Source organism: Pseudorca crassidens, chromosome 20, assembly GCF_039906515.1.
Source record: "Pseudorca crassidens isolate mPseCra1 chromosome 20, mPseCra1.hap1, whole genome shotgun sequence".
NCBI classification, from domain to species: Eukaryota; Metazoa; Chordata; class Mammalia; order Artiodactyla; family Delphinidae; genus Pseudorca; species Pseudorca crassidens.
The window spans coordinates 13,219,449-13,233,734 of record NC_090315.1 but is presented as its reverse complement, the minus strand read 5'-3'; the positions used below and the strand labels follow the sequence as shown (position 1 = coordinate 13,233,734).

Here is a 14,286-nt window from a genome sequence, read left to right as displayed (position 1 = left end):
GCTTCCGCACGTGGCTCCGCGTTTACTAACAATTTGGTCCCTCCCACTCCCGCCTCGAAAGTCCAGGAAAGCCATTGGACAGAAGCGAAGAGAGGGAGGGCCTTGGTCCTACCCGAGGTCCCCGGGCCCTGAAACCCTGAGGCTCTGGTCAGGTTGCCCTCTTCTTTGCCTGTTACAGGAACAACGGCGATGAGGCGGTCAGAGTAATTTTGGGGAAGCTAGATTGTTTTATCCATCTGCATATGTGCCCTAGATACCGCAGGACTAGTAGCAGGTGGTTTCTTGACAGGGTGATGCTGGCATTTGCGTCAGGCTTATGAAGTGGCAGCCCCAAGCTCGCCGTGGAGGGGCGGATCGGCGAGGGACTGTTAGCAAAGATGGCGGTGGCGGCTGCCGCGGCGAGGGTCTGGGGATCAAGTCGAGGCTTGGGCCGGGTTGGCCTCCACCTGCGGCGGCCAGGGGCTCGTGGGCTGGCTATATCAGTGAGTATCTGGGACAACGGGGAGTTTTCTGCAAGGAGGTATAGGGATGTTTACGCTGTCTTCAGAGTGTGGGGGTCCCTCTAGGGAGTGGAGGAAGGGCTTTTAACAGAAGGGACAAGGGCTGGGAGAACCACTTGGAGAGGACACCCAAGGGAAGAACTTCCAGTTCCTTAGGAGGAGAAAAGCCAGGCAGCTCCTTTGTAACCCTGAAGGAGAGAGACAACTTGGAGAGAGCGAGGGAGCTTCTTGTTAGTTGCCGCCGTTCCCCAGGGGAGGCCCCTTGGAGGACGCGGGCGGGGGAGGTGTGACCTTTCCTCTCAGTGGTTGGAGAAAACTGCCTTTGTAAGGGACAGACTTTCTTCTCGGTAAAGACTCCCCCCCTTCAAGGAGGAGAAAAGAGAGATCAGGTTTCCCATCAGGGACTTTTATGGTGCCCTTTGCTCCAACTCTGATTTTAAAGTGAATTGCGTAAAAAAGTCGTTTGATCCTGTGCTCCCGATAGAATGCCTTGTCGGTTTTGATGACTGTACAGAGAAGATGATCAATAAATATTTGTTGAATTAATGAGGGAGTGGGAGCGGGGGCGGGGGGAGAGAGGTCCAGACAGAGCACTTAGCCCACATTTCTTAGAAACACTTGAGAAATGCCTTGTTTCTTGTCAAAAGTGTTAGGTTGATGCTGCTAATTGCTAGCTCACACAGCAGAAATCTAGTTAGAAGCCGCTATTTAGGAGAGAGGCCGGGGCCTGAGAAAAGCAGTGAACTAAGATTTCGCACATAAGAGAGTCGTGGTTAAGAAGATGGGCTCAGGAGCTAGACCATGTGGCACCATGTCCCTAATCTGCCACTTTCCAGCTCGGTAGCTTTGGGCAAGGGACTGCTCCTCTCTGGACCTAATTTCCCCCTCTGTAAAATGCTAACAATGGCCCCATCTTAGGGTTGTGTAAATTAAATGTGTAAAGTGCTAAGAACAGGACCTGGTATATGACGAGTGCAATCAGAATGTTGGCCGCTGTTGAAAGTGAGGGTGGAGGGAAGGGACAGAAACTGGCCTCGGAGATGGGGGAAGAAGAAAGGAGGTGACCTTGGGAGGGTCTGGATTGGTGAGGGCCTTGGCGGGAAATCTATCAAGATCTTGTGGGGTTGGGCCTGACCGTCTGATGCCCAAACCATTGGGAAGGGAAGATAGAATCTGTGGGAAGAAGCTCTAGCTAGGGAGAGAAATGGGGGCAAGAAGATGGGCTGGGAGTGAGGTGTGGGGACACCTGGGAAGGGAGTTGAAGCAGGTAATTTCCGAAGGGCTGCTGGAGCAAGATGGAGGTGGAGAGTCCCTGCCTTTGGGCTGTTCTCGGTCAGTTTTGTTTTGTTTTGTTTTTGAGCCCTCAGATTCCCTACAGCTGAGCTCCCTAGAGCCCATTGGTTGGGCCTGCGCGGTGGGGTTGGGCTGGACTGGGGCAGGAGTAGGGAAGGGTCATTCCTGACTGATTAAATTGGCTTCCTTCCTGGCTCAGTCTCCTTGCTGCCCTTCACGCTTACTTCCCCTCCTTTTTTTTTTTTTTTTTTTTTGGCGGGTTGGGTTGGGAGCAGGAGGTCTTTCAGAGTCTCTACGTTTTGCGTTTATATTTTTAGAGTCCCTGTTTTTTCTTCTCCACTTTTAAGTATTTCACTTGTTTTTTTCTTTTTTTTTTTTTTTTTTTTTGCGGTACGCGGGCCTCTCACTGTTGTGGCCTGTCCCGTCGTGGAACACAGGCTCCGGACGCGCAGGCTCAGTGGCCATGGCTCACGGGCCCAGCCGCTCCGCAGCATGTGGGATCTTCCCGGACCGGGACACGAACCCGTGTCCCCTGCATCGGCAGGCGGACTCTCAACCACTGCGCCACCAGAGAAGCCCCTCACTTGTTTTTTCTTAAGATTTAAAAAGGAAATTTTTTTTTTTTTTTGAGGGGAGGGAAGGAGTAGTAGCATTTAGTCAAAGATTTTGAGCCTGATCTGGTCAATAGGACTTTTTGTAATGATAGGAGTGTTCTGAATCTATGTTGTCCAGTATAGTAGCCACTAGCCACACGTGGCTGCTGAGCACCAGAAATGTGGCTTAGCGTGACAGAGGAATTGAAGTTCTCATTTAATTTTTTTAAATAAATTTATTTATTTATTTATGGCTGCGTTGGGCTTTTTCTAATTGCGTTGAGCGGGGGGCTACTCTTTATTGCGGTGCACGGGCTTCTCATTGTCGTGGCTTCTCTTGTTGCGGAGCAGGGCTCTAGGCTCACAGGCTTCAATAGTTGTGGCTCGTGGGCTCAGTAGTTGTGGCAAGCGGGCTCAGTATTTGTGGCGCACAGGCTTAGTTGCTCCGCGGCATGTGGGATCTTCCCGGACCAGAGCTCGAACCCATGTCCTCTGCATTGGCAGGCGGATTCTGAACCACTGCGCCACCAGGGAAGTCCTTGGCTAGTCTTAACGAAGCACTTTATCATTTATAGTGCCAACTGACACCATTATTGTATTTTTTTATTTTTTTCATTATTGTATTTAATACTGCCATACTGCAAGGTAGGTACTGGTAGTTTTCTTCTATTACAGGGGAGGAGACTGAAGCTCAGAGAGGTGAGGTCTGAACTTGGAGCTCCGGACTCCAAAGCCTAGTCTCTTTCCACAGTACCAGGCTGCCAGGAGGAGAAGGGGTAGGGCTTCGGTTCAGGTCTTGCAACATCCTGCTTAGTCCAGACATGGTGTGTATCATCAGAGTCTGCCCGGGGCTGGTGGGAAGAGCCGACCTCAGCCCCCATCATGCCCTCCCTTCACTGCCCTTCAGCCCCACTGGCCGTTTTCCCCTTTCCTTGGATGAGCTCCTCCCACCCGGAGGCCTTTGTAGGGATATGGTCCTTCAGGTGTCAGGCTGAGAGTTCACTTCCTCAGAGAAGCTTTCCTGACCCCATGACCGGTCTCAATGTGTAAAACAGGGACAATAGCAGTACCTCCCTCAGAGAGATACGCTGAGGGTGAAAGGAAGCAGCTCTTAGGAAGCACACGTACATCCATGTGCTCGGTAAGGGCTCAAGAAATGGCGGCGGCTGCTTTGCCCCAGGAACAGTGAATCTGTCGTGGCCTTGACTGATGCAGGGAAAGGATGCTTCCCATCTTCAGTGGCTGGGGAGCTTAGTGCTGCTAAAGCCGCCGGGTCCCTGAGGCCAGAGAAAGCCTGACGCATCTCCACACTTCCCTGGCCTCCCCAGCCGGATCCCCCTGGAAGGGAAGGCCGCTGATGAGGTCACTGACATTCCTGAGCTGGAAGTAAAGCCAGGGTCAGCTTTGCACTCTTTGAGGCAGAGCGCCTCAGACTCCAGAGAGAGAGCAGGCTTGGCTGGCCTCAGCTGTCCTAGCTTCCGAGGACTCGGTTACCTGGCACCATCCACACAGCCTTCCCGGGCTGGACCCCGCTCTTCTCTCCAGCTGCCTTGTAGTGGGCAGGCTGCCTGGCTTCAGATGCTGACACCGCTGCGCATCATCTCCCTGGGTCATGGCCAAGTCACCTAACCCCTCTGAGCCTTGGGGCCACCTGTGTGGTACGGAGGTGTGGTCATGGCGCCTGCTTCACCTGGGTGCCGTGCAGGTTCAGTGAGTCACAGGCACCATACAGCAGGTGCCTGGTGTGGCGCCGAGGCACGTAGTTAACTGCTGTGGTTACCGTGCTACAGCCAGGTGGTCTCCAGGGTGCCAGGATCTCTCCTCTTGCCTCAGAGCCTTTGTCCTTCCCAAGGACTGACGTGTTCTCCCCCCAGCCTCTGCCTGGCTCACCCCTGCTCGTCCCTCAGGCCTCGGCTTCGCTCCGCCTTCTCCAGGAAGCTTTTCCTCCTGCTGCATGTGATGCAGCTAGTGAAAGTCTTCCTACTCGATCTACAGCAGGTGCTTTATACCCGCCTCACCACCAGCCAGTGAAATAGAAACTCTTATTTCCACAAGGGGACGCGGGTTCAGGGAGACAGTCTCCTACCCAAGGTGACGTGGCTGGAAAGGGACAGAGCCAGGATTCAAACACAGGCCGCTTGGCTCTCCAGCCCTCATCCTACCCTGCCTGTGTGTTAACTAACCTCTCTGCAATCCTGCCTCTTCCGACATCGCCCCTCCTGACTGTGACTTGTGTGTTCAGTGTCTGTCATCCGTCTCTCCCCGTTGTCCCCAGCCCTCAGTTCAGGGCCTGACTTGGAGCAAATATTCAATGATGACTTGTTTGACCGCTACAGTCATCAAGTACACTTGTTAGCTAGTCATAGTTATAGAGTGTTTGTTACGTGTCAGGCACTGGGCTGAGCACTGTACACCCAGGGGCTCTTTAAATCCTCAGGACCGGGCTTCCCTGGCAGCCCAGTGGTTGAGAATCCGCCTGCCAATGCAGGGGACGTGGGTTCGAGCCCTGGTCCGGGAAGATCCCACATGCCGTGGAGCAACTAAGCCTGTGTGCCACAACTACTGAGCCTGCACTTTAGAGCCCGCAAGCCACAACTACTGAGCCCTCATGCCACAACTACTGAAGCCTGCGCGCCTAGAGCCCGTGCTCCACAGCAAGAGAAGCCCCCGCGATGAGAAGCCTGCGCACCACAACGAGTGGCCCCTGTTGGCCGCAACTAGAGAAAGACCACGCACAGCAACAAAATAAATAAATAAATAAATGCAGCCAAAAATAAATAAATAAATTTTAAAAAAAAACAAGCACTGTAAAAAAAAAAAATCAGGACCATCTGTGAGATAGATGCTCATACCGCCCTTGGTTTACACATGAGGAAACTGATGCTCCGGGAGCTGTACTTACACTCCCGAAGGCAGCAGTCAGCTCAGAGTCCCTGCCCTTAACTGTGGCCCCGTAGGGAGTGGCTCGAGGAGGGGCCACCCCAGTACGTGTGGGGCAGACCTTGGCCTTCCAGAACAGGCGTCTGTGTCCTGTGTGGTAGGAGAGAGCGTGGCTTCAAGGCTTTGTGTAAATCTGTGCAGCTTCTGCCATTGTAGGTCACTGCCACCAGGACAAACCCGCTCCCCCGCCGAAAAGAAGGGAAAATGGGTGGAGACACACATTCCCTCTGCAGGCGTTTTACCGCCCACTCCCATTATGGAGCGTTTCCTCAGGGCCAGGCACTGTGCCGATCCCTTTGGTAGCTCCAGGCATCAACACAGTAACCGTGGGGTAGGTACCACATTCATCTCTACAGGCCCAGGAAGAGTGGGCACGGCCAAAGCCCAACTCCAGGGTACAGGGGGCATCAGTGTACCCTGACTGTAGCTCTCCAGCCTCTGGAGGCAGACAGTCCTGCCCTGACACCAGGGTTTGTTCGGAGCCCCATGACCCTGTCTTCCTGGCCCCTGGCTTCCGTCCTAGAGCCCCTCCCCAGATGGCATCTCCCGTGTCTCAGCCTGTCTCTGGAGTGTCCGCTGGGGCCTCGGTCTGGAATTACAATACAGTCTTGAGATGCAGTCAGCCCTTCTCCCCAGCTCCTCTTTTCCCCATCTTCCCAGGGTGCCAGTCAGTTTCCTTTTTCCCATTTCCTGACCCTAGATTTTGGGTTTTTTCCTCTTCTACCAATTTTTGAGCATGTAACGTGTCCCGTGCCTTTGCTGAACCCTTCGTGTGCCTTAGGAACTTTCTGCAGCAGCCCTCTGCAGCCTTTTCGCAGATAAGGAAATTCAGAGACACGGTGTTTTGCAGAGGGCTGTGCAGTGAGCTGAGAAATTGGAACCCAGGTCATCCAGGTCAGTCTGATTCTAACTAAGCCAGTGAACTTAACCGCTCATTCATCCGTTCGGTCAGTAATTGGCTGTTGAAGTGTGTGCTCTGTAAACCATTGTGGACATGCTTCTTGCCTCCCTGGAGCTTGTGATGTGTGTGGGAGATACACATGAGAGGAATGGATCCTCCAGGTGAATGGAAGGGTCCGGCCGCGTGAGCGCTCAGAAGGCAGAAGCACGGTCTGCAAGAGTTGGGCCGCTTGGGCCGCTGCCGTGCTGTTGTCAGGCCTGGGCCCGCCCTGCCGTTGGGAGTATAATTTCCTTTATATCCTCGCAATCACAAATGCAGATAAACGCACACAGGTTCACGTTCCCCTGCTGGAACCCGGGAAGGACTCTTTGCCGCAATTAAAGGAGGGAGGGCGGGGAACACATTTGAGCACCCGTGTGTGAGATCCAGCTCACGACAAGCCCAGACTTTCTTCTTTAGCACCTATTGGAAGTGAAGCCACAGTTACTGAGCTGAGAGGAACCTGGCGACCGGTGGAAAGTAAAGATGCAGATGTGTGCAAAGTGGGCCAGCAGTGGCAGCTGGAGTTCGGGGCCTGGGTTTCGGGGTCTGGGTGTCAGCCCTGCCCAGGTTGGAAGCCCAGTCCTGACTTATCTGTTTTAGCCCTGGGGCCTGGTGCAGGGCGGTTATGTTACCTGCCTGAACCTGGGTTTCCTCGTCTGAAGGGCAGCAGTACATACTCTGCCTCACGGATGTGCTCTGAGGACTCAGTGAGGGTTCTGCACGCGGACCTCAGCCTGGTGCCCGGCAAAGGCTTACTGCAGGGGCACTGTTGCAGTGCTCAGCCTAGTTCAGGGCATTCTAGCTCAAGTGCTGAGAAATGGAATTGGTTCCCCTCCTGGTGCATGTGTAGGCTTCTCCCGGGCTTTCCCCAGCAGGCCTCCTCTCAGCCGGGGGGGTGTGATGCTTTCCACGGGGCTCCTTCCCAGGTCCAGAAGGGACATGCCATTGCTCACTGTTTGCCTTTTGTGTGTCCCGTTACCCCAGCTTCAAATGCTCTGTCCCTGACCCCTAGATATCCTTCAGGTCCCAGCTCTCATATCACTTCCTCAGGGGAGCCTTACCCTCTTTCCACTCTGCTCTCACCCCATGGCTTCTCCTGGGAGAATACGCATCACCCTCATCCGCTCAGCGTTACTTGTTGAACCTCTGTCTTCCTTGCTGGGCGGCAGGGACAGGTGTCTTGCCTCTCTTAGGTCCCCGGAACCCAGCACAGGCCGTGGAACGAAGCAGGTGCTCAGATATTTGTTGAATGAGTCAGTCTGGGCTCCTGAACTGGAGTGGAGAGGGTGGTAAAGTGTGTGGAGCAGTTTGCCAGGCGGTGGGGAAAGAGGCTTCTGGTGCAGAGACGAGAGCAAGAGATGCGGTGGGAGAAACGACGATCGGCATCTTTCTGAGCCTTTACTATACATGCAAGCACTCTGCTCGCCGTTCTATACACGTGATTTTGTTTGAGCCGCGCAACGTTTCCATGCGGTGTTCTCCATTTTACAGGTTGAGAAAGGGGAGACTTGAAGAGGGGAAGTCCCGTTCCCATCGTCACTCAGCAAGGGATTTGAACTTGGCAGGCTGACTCTTAAGGGCTCACAGACATAGCTCTAAGCTGGGTGGCCTCCTTGTGGGTAAAGGGGTCAGTAAAGAGCCCTTCTGGCTGACTGGAGGTCGCTGTGCAGCGGTGTGTGTGTGTCTGTGGTAGCCGTGGGAGATGGAGAGGACGGGGTAGCGGCGGTCAGCCCTGGCGAGGCCTTGAATGCCAGGGTGAGGAGTTTGGGCGTCTGATAATAATAGCTACTGGTTCTTGAGCTGCCTGCCACTTTATTAGATTATTTAACCTTTACAGCGACCCTGTGTGATAGATACTATGATTTTTCACCCCAATTTTACAGCTGAGAGCTGAGACACGAAGCAGTTGTACGAACTTGCCCAACGTGTGACACATTGGGAAGGTGGCCGAGCCGGGATTCAGACCCTGTGCATCAGGCCCCAGAGTCCACCGCGGCTGTGGTGGCTTAATCACCAGGCCGTGCTGCCTGCCGCTGCGGGGTTGAGCCTGCAGAGCCTCCGCTGCTCCTGACATGGGTGTCTGCTCCCCCCTCTCCCCCGCCTTCTCTCCGCAGCATCCCCAGAGGCAGCAGCAGCACTTCTCATCCCTGGATGACAAGCCCCAGTTCCCAGGGGCCTCGGCGGAGTTTATAGACAAGCTCGAGTTCATCCAGCCCAATGTCATCTCTGGGATCCCCATCTACCGCGTCATGGACCGGCAGGGCCAGATCATCAACCCCAGCGAGGATCCCCACGTGAGAGGCCGCTTCCCCCCAACCCCGTGCCTCCACGCCCAGGCCCCTTGCCCGTCTCCTCCCCTCTGGTCCCAACTGGCCCACATATGTCTGTGCCTCCATCTGCAGCTGCCCCAGGAGAAGGTGCTCAAGTTCTACAAGACCATGACGCTGCTCAACACCATGGACCGCATCCTCTATGAGTCCCAGAGACAGGTGCGTGGGCACGGGCTGGGGAGAGGGGCGTGGGGTTACCTGAGGTCCCCCTACCTGTGTTTGGGCCAAAAGACAGCTCGCAAGGAGGAGGGAGTGCAGTGGAGATCCTTGTCTTGAGGTCCTTAGAGTTCTTGGGGTTCTGCTGGGGCTCTGGAGGAAGAGGGTGGGAGGGTCCTGCCCAAGGGCAGAAGGGTGGACCAGATCACGGAAAGCCTGCTGTACGCTGGGCTGGGGGCTTAGCTGTGCTGGGAGAGGGCAGGCAGGAGAAGACTGGACTCCCCTTCCTGTCAGGCGCTCACAGTCCTGAGAAACAGCGTGGCTCTCGGTGCTTCCGGGAGTGCCCGTGTCCACTGTGCTGCGGTGGGGCACTCAGCTGTGTTAGCATCAGCTGACAGAGACCCAGTCAGAGCAGTGTCAGCAAAGAGGGAATTGGGTGACTCGACTAACTGCAGGTCCATAAGGCCCTGTTTCAGGCACAGCTGGACCCAGCGGGCTCAAAACATGTTTTCAGACATGTTTCTCTCTCTGAGTGTCTTTTCGGCTCTCCTTTGCCTTGGCTTCCTTCATTCTCAAGCTGCGGTGGTCTCTGGAAGCTCCAGATTCATGGAGAGGTGGCAGAGAAGGGGTTCAGGGTACGGGCTGTGGAGCTAGACTGCAGTTCGAGTCCACATTCTGTCACTCTCTAGCTTTGTGGCCCTGGGAAAGTTGCTTAGCCGTTCAGTGCTTCAGTTTTCTCGTCTCTAGCTACTTTATGGGGTTGCTGTGAGGATTGATGGTGGCCTGTGTAGTGGCCTTAGGAACAGTGAAACTGGCATTTGTCATGGATACCAGTCTTGCAATTATTATCCTTTCTGTTTAGCAGTGGAAAGAGAATGTCTGGTCCCTAATGTTCCAGCAAAAGGCCCAGAGCTGATGCTTATTGGCCAGGCTTTGGTCACAGACCCCCCCTTGAGCCAGCCCATGTGATTGACCGGCCAAGCCGGGGCCACGTGCCCATCCCCAGGAACCAAGGGCGCAGAGGCCTGGAGTCCGTCCCTCCCAGGCTGCGGAGACAGAGAGCAGGAGCATGGGGTTCCTGTTAGGAAAGTGGGAAGAATGCTGGGCAGGCTCGTCCTCAGGAGTGGGGATGGGCTTGGCAGTCTGCACTTGTATCAGGCCCCCAGGTGACCCCCCTGTGACCCCACTGTGCACTGAAAGCACAAGGCCCACTGAGGACAATTCCGAGCAGGTCAGGCGGGCAGCCAGCTCCCTGGTTCTCTTGCTCACAGGAGCACTACGTGTGGGTTCTCCATCTGCCCAGAAACTTCCCTTGGCTCCTACCGTCCACAGAATCAAGACCTGCCTTTCCTGTCCACCCCGTCTCCCATTCACTGTGGCCTGGGGCATCTGCTCCCCCCTGCATGGCCTCAGTGCCAGGCCACCCCTCCCACACTCTCTCACATGGCCGGGCTCCTTCCTGACCCCTGGGTTGTCTGCGCAGACGGGGGCTTTGGAACCTGGCAGACGTGGGTCCAGTCAGAAATGGGACTTTAGGCAGGTGACTTTTCTTGTCTTTGCCTCGGTTTCTTTAGTGTATTAAAACATAGAAATAACGACAGAACCCACCCCACCCCACCCGACCAGGTGGGGGTTGGAATTCTGTGAGACCCGGCACGTAAAGCCCCTCGCCCGTTGGCTGACACAGGGAACACTCAGTAAGATCAGCTCAGCCATCAGGTTTCAGCCTTCCTTAGCTAGGGTTATCCCAGCAGGCCCCATCCCAACAGAAATAAAAGCAGTAGTTTAAACAGATTAATAGGTTTTTTCTTCTGCATGAAAGAAATGTGAAAACAGGTGGTCAGGGCTGGTGTGGTGGTACCACAATGTCACTGGATACCCAGCACTGGCTTCTAGCCTCCAGGGCCCCTCATAAACCAAATGGCTGCTGGAGCCCCCTCCGTCACGCCTCGCTCCAGGCAGGAGGCAGAAGGAAGGTGGAAGGTCAAACGTGGCACCACCCAGCTGTCTCCCCACACCCACATTTATAGAACTTTCCAGGCAGTCCCACCAAAAAACATCACACGTTTCATCGGTCACTCCCAGCTGCAAGGGAGACTGGGAAAGTAGTCTTTTAGTCCGGGCAGGTGTTGTCTGTGGTGGAATGAGATCTGCTAGAAAAGAGGATCTGATACTGGGTAGGCAACCAGGGACCTCTGCCCCTAGCCCAGGTCCTGCTTCCTCAGGGGGCCCCCCCTCAGACTCCTCCCCACACCAACCTCGACAGCCCTGCCAGGCCCTCAGCACCCAGCATCCGCCCCACTCATTGCTTTCAATTGGCTCCCCACCTGGAAGAAAGTGTTGTTCATCTGTGGTTCCCCCCCTGCGACAGGAGGCCCCTGCGGAACACATGAGGCCTGGGCACAGGGCGTCCTGCAGCTGCTGACCCGGTTGGCTCCATTTTTACCTTACATACAGTCCTGCTTACCTCCATCTCTGTGCCAGGCCTCCCGGATCTCCAGCCAGACTTCACCTCTTAGCCCCCGATCTGCTTGGCTTCTCACCCTGGGTGTCCCTCACCAAATTCAGCCCATCCAGGCTTGAGCTCAGCACCTTCCTCCCGGACCTGCTCCTCTTCCGCCCTTAGGCCATTTCTCAGTGCCGGTACCGCCCTCCACCCATTTGCCCAAACTGGAGACCTACTGGTATTCCCTGTCCCCTCCCACCCCCTCACTATCACTTTCCCCTTTCATTCACTCTGCCCTTAGGTATTTAGTTAGAAATCCATTCTGCCGCTCAGCACCACCGTCAGGCACCCAGACTTCTTTTCTGCTTCACCATCGTGGGCGACTTGGCTTTCGGCCCATGCTTCTTGCCTCACGTTCACAAGACGGCTGCCACAGGTCCAGGCTTCATGGCTGTGTGCAAACCTGGAGGGAAGGGGCGGCAGCAGCTGCAGTGACCTCTTTTATCAAGAAAGCAAAAGCAGAATTCCGCTTAATTCTCTGCCTAGAACTTGTGTCCTGTGGCCACTTCTGACTGTAAGGGAGGCTGGGAACATATTTTTCCAGGCTCTGGGATTAGGGGGCTCAGGAGAAGGGAGTTGCCCTGGGCACCGGTGTAGCGAACCAACAGGGACTGCCGCTCCCTGCACCGCTCACTCTGCTTCTCAAGACTCTCAGTCATCCTCTCCCTGCCGCCTGCCACCACCAGGCCAGGCCGCGCCCCCTCCCACCTGGCGCTTGGCACTCGTTCCTGTCTCCTCCATCCGTTCCCACGTGGTAGCCTGAGAGACATTTTTAAAACATCTCTCCCCTGAGAACTGTTGGCGGTTACCGTCCTCAGGGTAAAGTCCGGATACGTCGTTCCCTGCCTCTCTCTCCCTCCTCGTCGTTCTCCACCCCTCCCACTTTGTGTCCCAGCCCTTCTGACCTCATGGCCTTTCTTGTTCTCTCTGCCTGGAAACCTCCACCCTCCCTACCTTTGCTCGGCATAGGCATCGCTCCTCGATGCCCCTCCACAGTGGGGCGGGTACCCCTTCAGCCCCCATCACGCAGCCCCATCACCCTGGCTGTAACCAACCTGGCGGTTCCTCTGTGAAGGCAGGAACGCCAGCGCGGCCTGGCCCAGAGCCGGCCTCCAGGAAGCATCTGTTGAACCACAGAGTGGTCGGAAGTCGGTCAGTGTTCGGATGTTTCTCTGGCATTGCCCAGTCTAACTGAACCTGCCCGCTGGGCCCTCCTCCACCCCCAGGGCCGGATATCCTTCTACATGACCAACTATGGTGAGGAGGGGACGCACGTGGGGAGTGCAGCAGCCCTGGACAGCACGGACCTGGTGTTTGGCCAGTACCGGGAGGCAGGTACGTCTGCCCGTGGCCCGACCCTGTGGAGCAGGTGCCAGGGACCTGGGTCTGTGGTCCCCATCGAGACTAGTCAGGCCCAGTCCCTCCTGCTACGAAGGCGAGGCCCACATCAGTTACCAATGTGCTCTTCTAGGAACGGCACCTTGCCAGAGAGGCCTAAGGGTGCTTCCCCTCCGCGGAGGCCTGGCAGTATTGTAGTTAAGAGCCTGTGCTCCTGACCATTCCATGCCCTGCTGGTGACCAGTTGTTCGATTTTGGGCAAGTCACTTCCGTTCTCTGAGCCTCAGTTTTCTCATCTTTGAAATAGAGATTATGATGGGATGGCAACCCCTTGCGCTGTGGGGCTGCCGCGAGCCTGCAGTGAGCTCAGGCCGAGCTGGCCTCTTCCCAGGTGCCGTGTCCTTCACGCAGCCACAGCCGAGGCAGATGGGTGGGCGTGTTCCAGCCTGGGAGTGGCTAACTTCTGAGTGAATGAGGGAGAGGATGGAAGGAGCGACGACTAGGAATGAAGAAAACGGATGAGTGTTAAGGAGAGACTGGGGGTGCAGGAGTGAGCCCGGGGAGCTGAGGGTGGGGTTCCACAGCAGTTGTTGGTATGGGGCCCAGCAGGGGAGCCAGATCTGACCCTTCCTGTCAGGTGCTGCACGATCTTGGGCAGGTTGCTTAACTGCTCCTTGCCTCAGTTTCCTCATCTACTGGGGGAGACAGTGAACCCTCCCAAGACGGTTGTTGAGGGGTTTCAGAGGGCAGATGACGTAAAGCCCTCAGCACAGGGCCTGGCGTGGGGTGAGCACTCGGAGTCAGAGGCGGTGTCGTGACCAAGGCCTCTCACCCGGGGACAGCTCTTCAGTGGGGAGGTGTGGCCTGGCCAGGCAGGCTGCCCAGAGCGCTCCCGGGACCAGCACGGCCTTCCAGTCTGCTCTCAGACTATCTACTGTCTCAGCTGCACCAGACCCCCCCACCACACATGCTCCAGGGGAGCAGATGCCCTGTGATACTGTCCGTGGTTCCGCATCATTAGGTTTGCCTGGGCACTGGGCCGCGAGCCAGGCCCCTGCCACGTTTGCTAAGCGCTTCCCACTGTTTCTGCTGAGGGGATCTCTCTGGGGAGGGCTCCAAGCAGGGCCTGGAGCGAGGGTCCTGGAGTTACAGGCGGCCGCTGGGCTCTGCACATGGAGGCTGTTTGGGCCCCAGCCGCCTCTGCAGGAGTGAGCCGTCCTGCGCCAAGGGTCATGGAAGGCCCTGCATCCAGACATCCGAGGCGCCTGTGAGGGGCAGGGAGGAAAGGCAGGCCCCGCTTGTCCCAGTCCTGTGAGGGGCAAGGAGGAAAGGCGGCCCCGCTTGTCCCCGTCCTGTGAGGGGCAGGGAGGAAAGGCAGGCCCCGCTTGTCCCAGTCCTGTGAGGGGCAGGGAGGAAAGGCAGGCCCCGCTTGTCCCAGTCCTGTGAGGGGCAGGGAGGAAAGGCAGGCCCCGCTTGTCCCCGTCCTGTGAGGGGCAAGGAGGAAAGGCAGGCCCTGCTTGTCCCAGTCCTGACTGGGCCGCTACTCCCCATGCGACTCTGTGTCTCCTGTGAAGTGGGGAGAACAAGGGCACTGAGAACGGTAGCGCTCACTGAGCTGTCCTCAGTGCCCTGGAGCCTGTGTCGGTTCCCCTCACAGCAGAGTGGAGGCCCCTGCCCACCTCCCACT

The 14,286-nt window shown here is 56.2% G+C and overlaps 1 protein-coding gene across 3 annotated transcripts in view; it reads left to right on the top strand.

Moving 5' to 3' along the window:
• The first annotated feature begins 204 nt into the window (after positions 1 to 204).
• BCKDHA (branched chain keto acid dehydrogenase E1 subunit alpha) overlaps positions 205 to 14,286 on the top strand; it is an 18,945-nt gene continuing 4,863 nt past the window's right edge. Inside the window, exons 1-4 of one of the 3 annotated variants that reach the window (XM_067719769.1) lie at positions 205 to 482; positions 8,384 to 8,563; positions 8,672 to 8,758; positions 12,488 to 12,596. In XM_067719769.1, the coding sequence (XP_067575870.1) occupies positions 378 to 482; positions 8,384 to 8,563; positions 8,672 to 8,758; positions 12,488 to 12,596 (481 nt within the window). In that variant the 5' untranslated portion in view covers positions 205 to 377. The remainder of the gene's footprint in view (positions 483 to 8,383; positions 8,564 to 8,671; positions 8,759 to 12,487; positions 12,597 to 14,286) is intronic. The other 2 variants (XM_067719768.1, XM_067719767.1) reach the window with 2 other exon arrangements.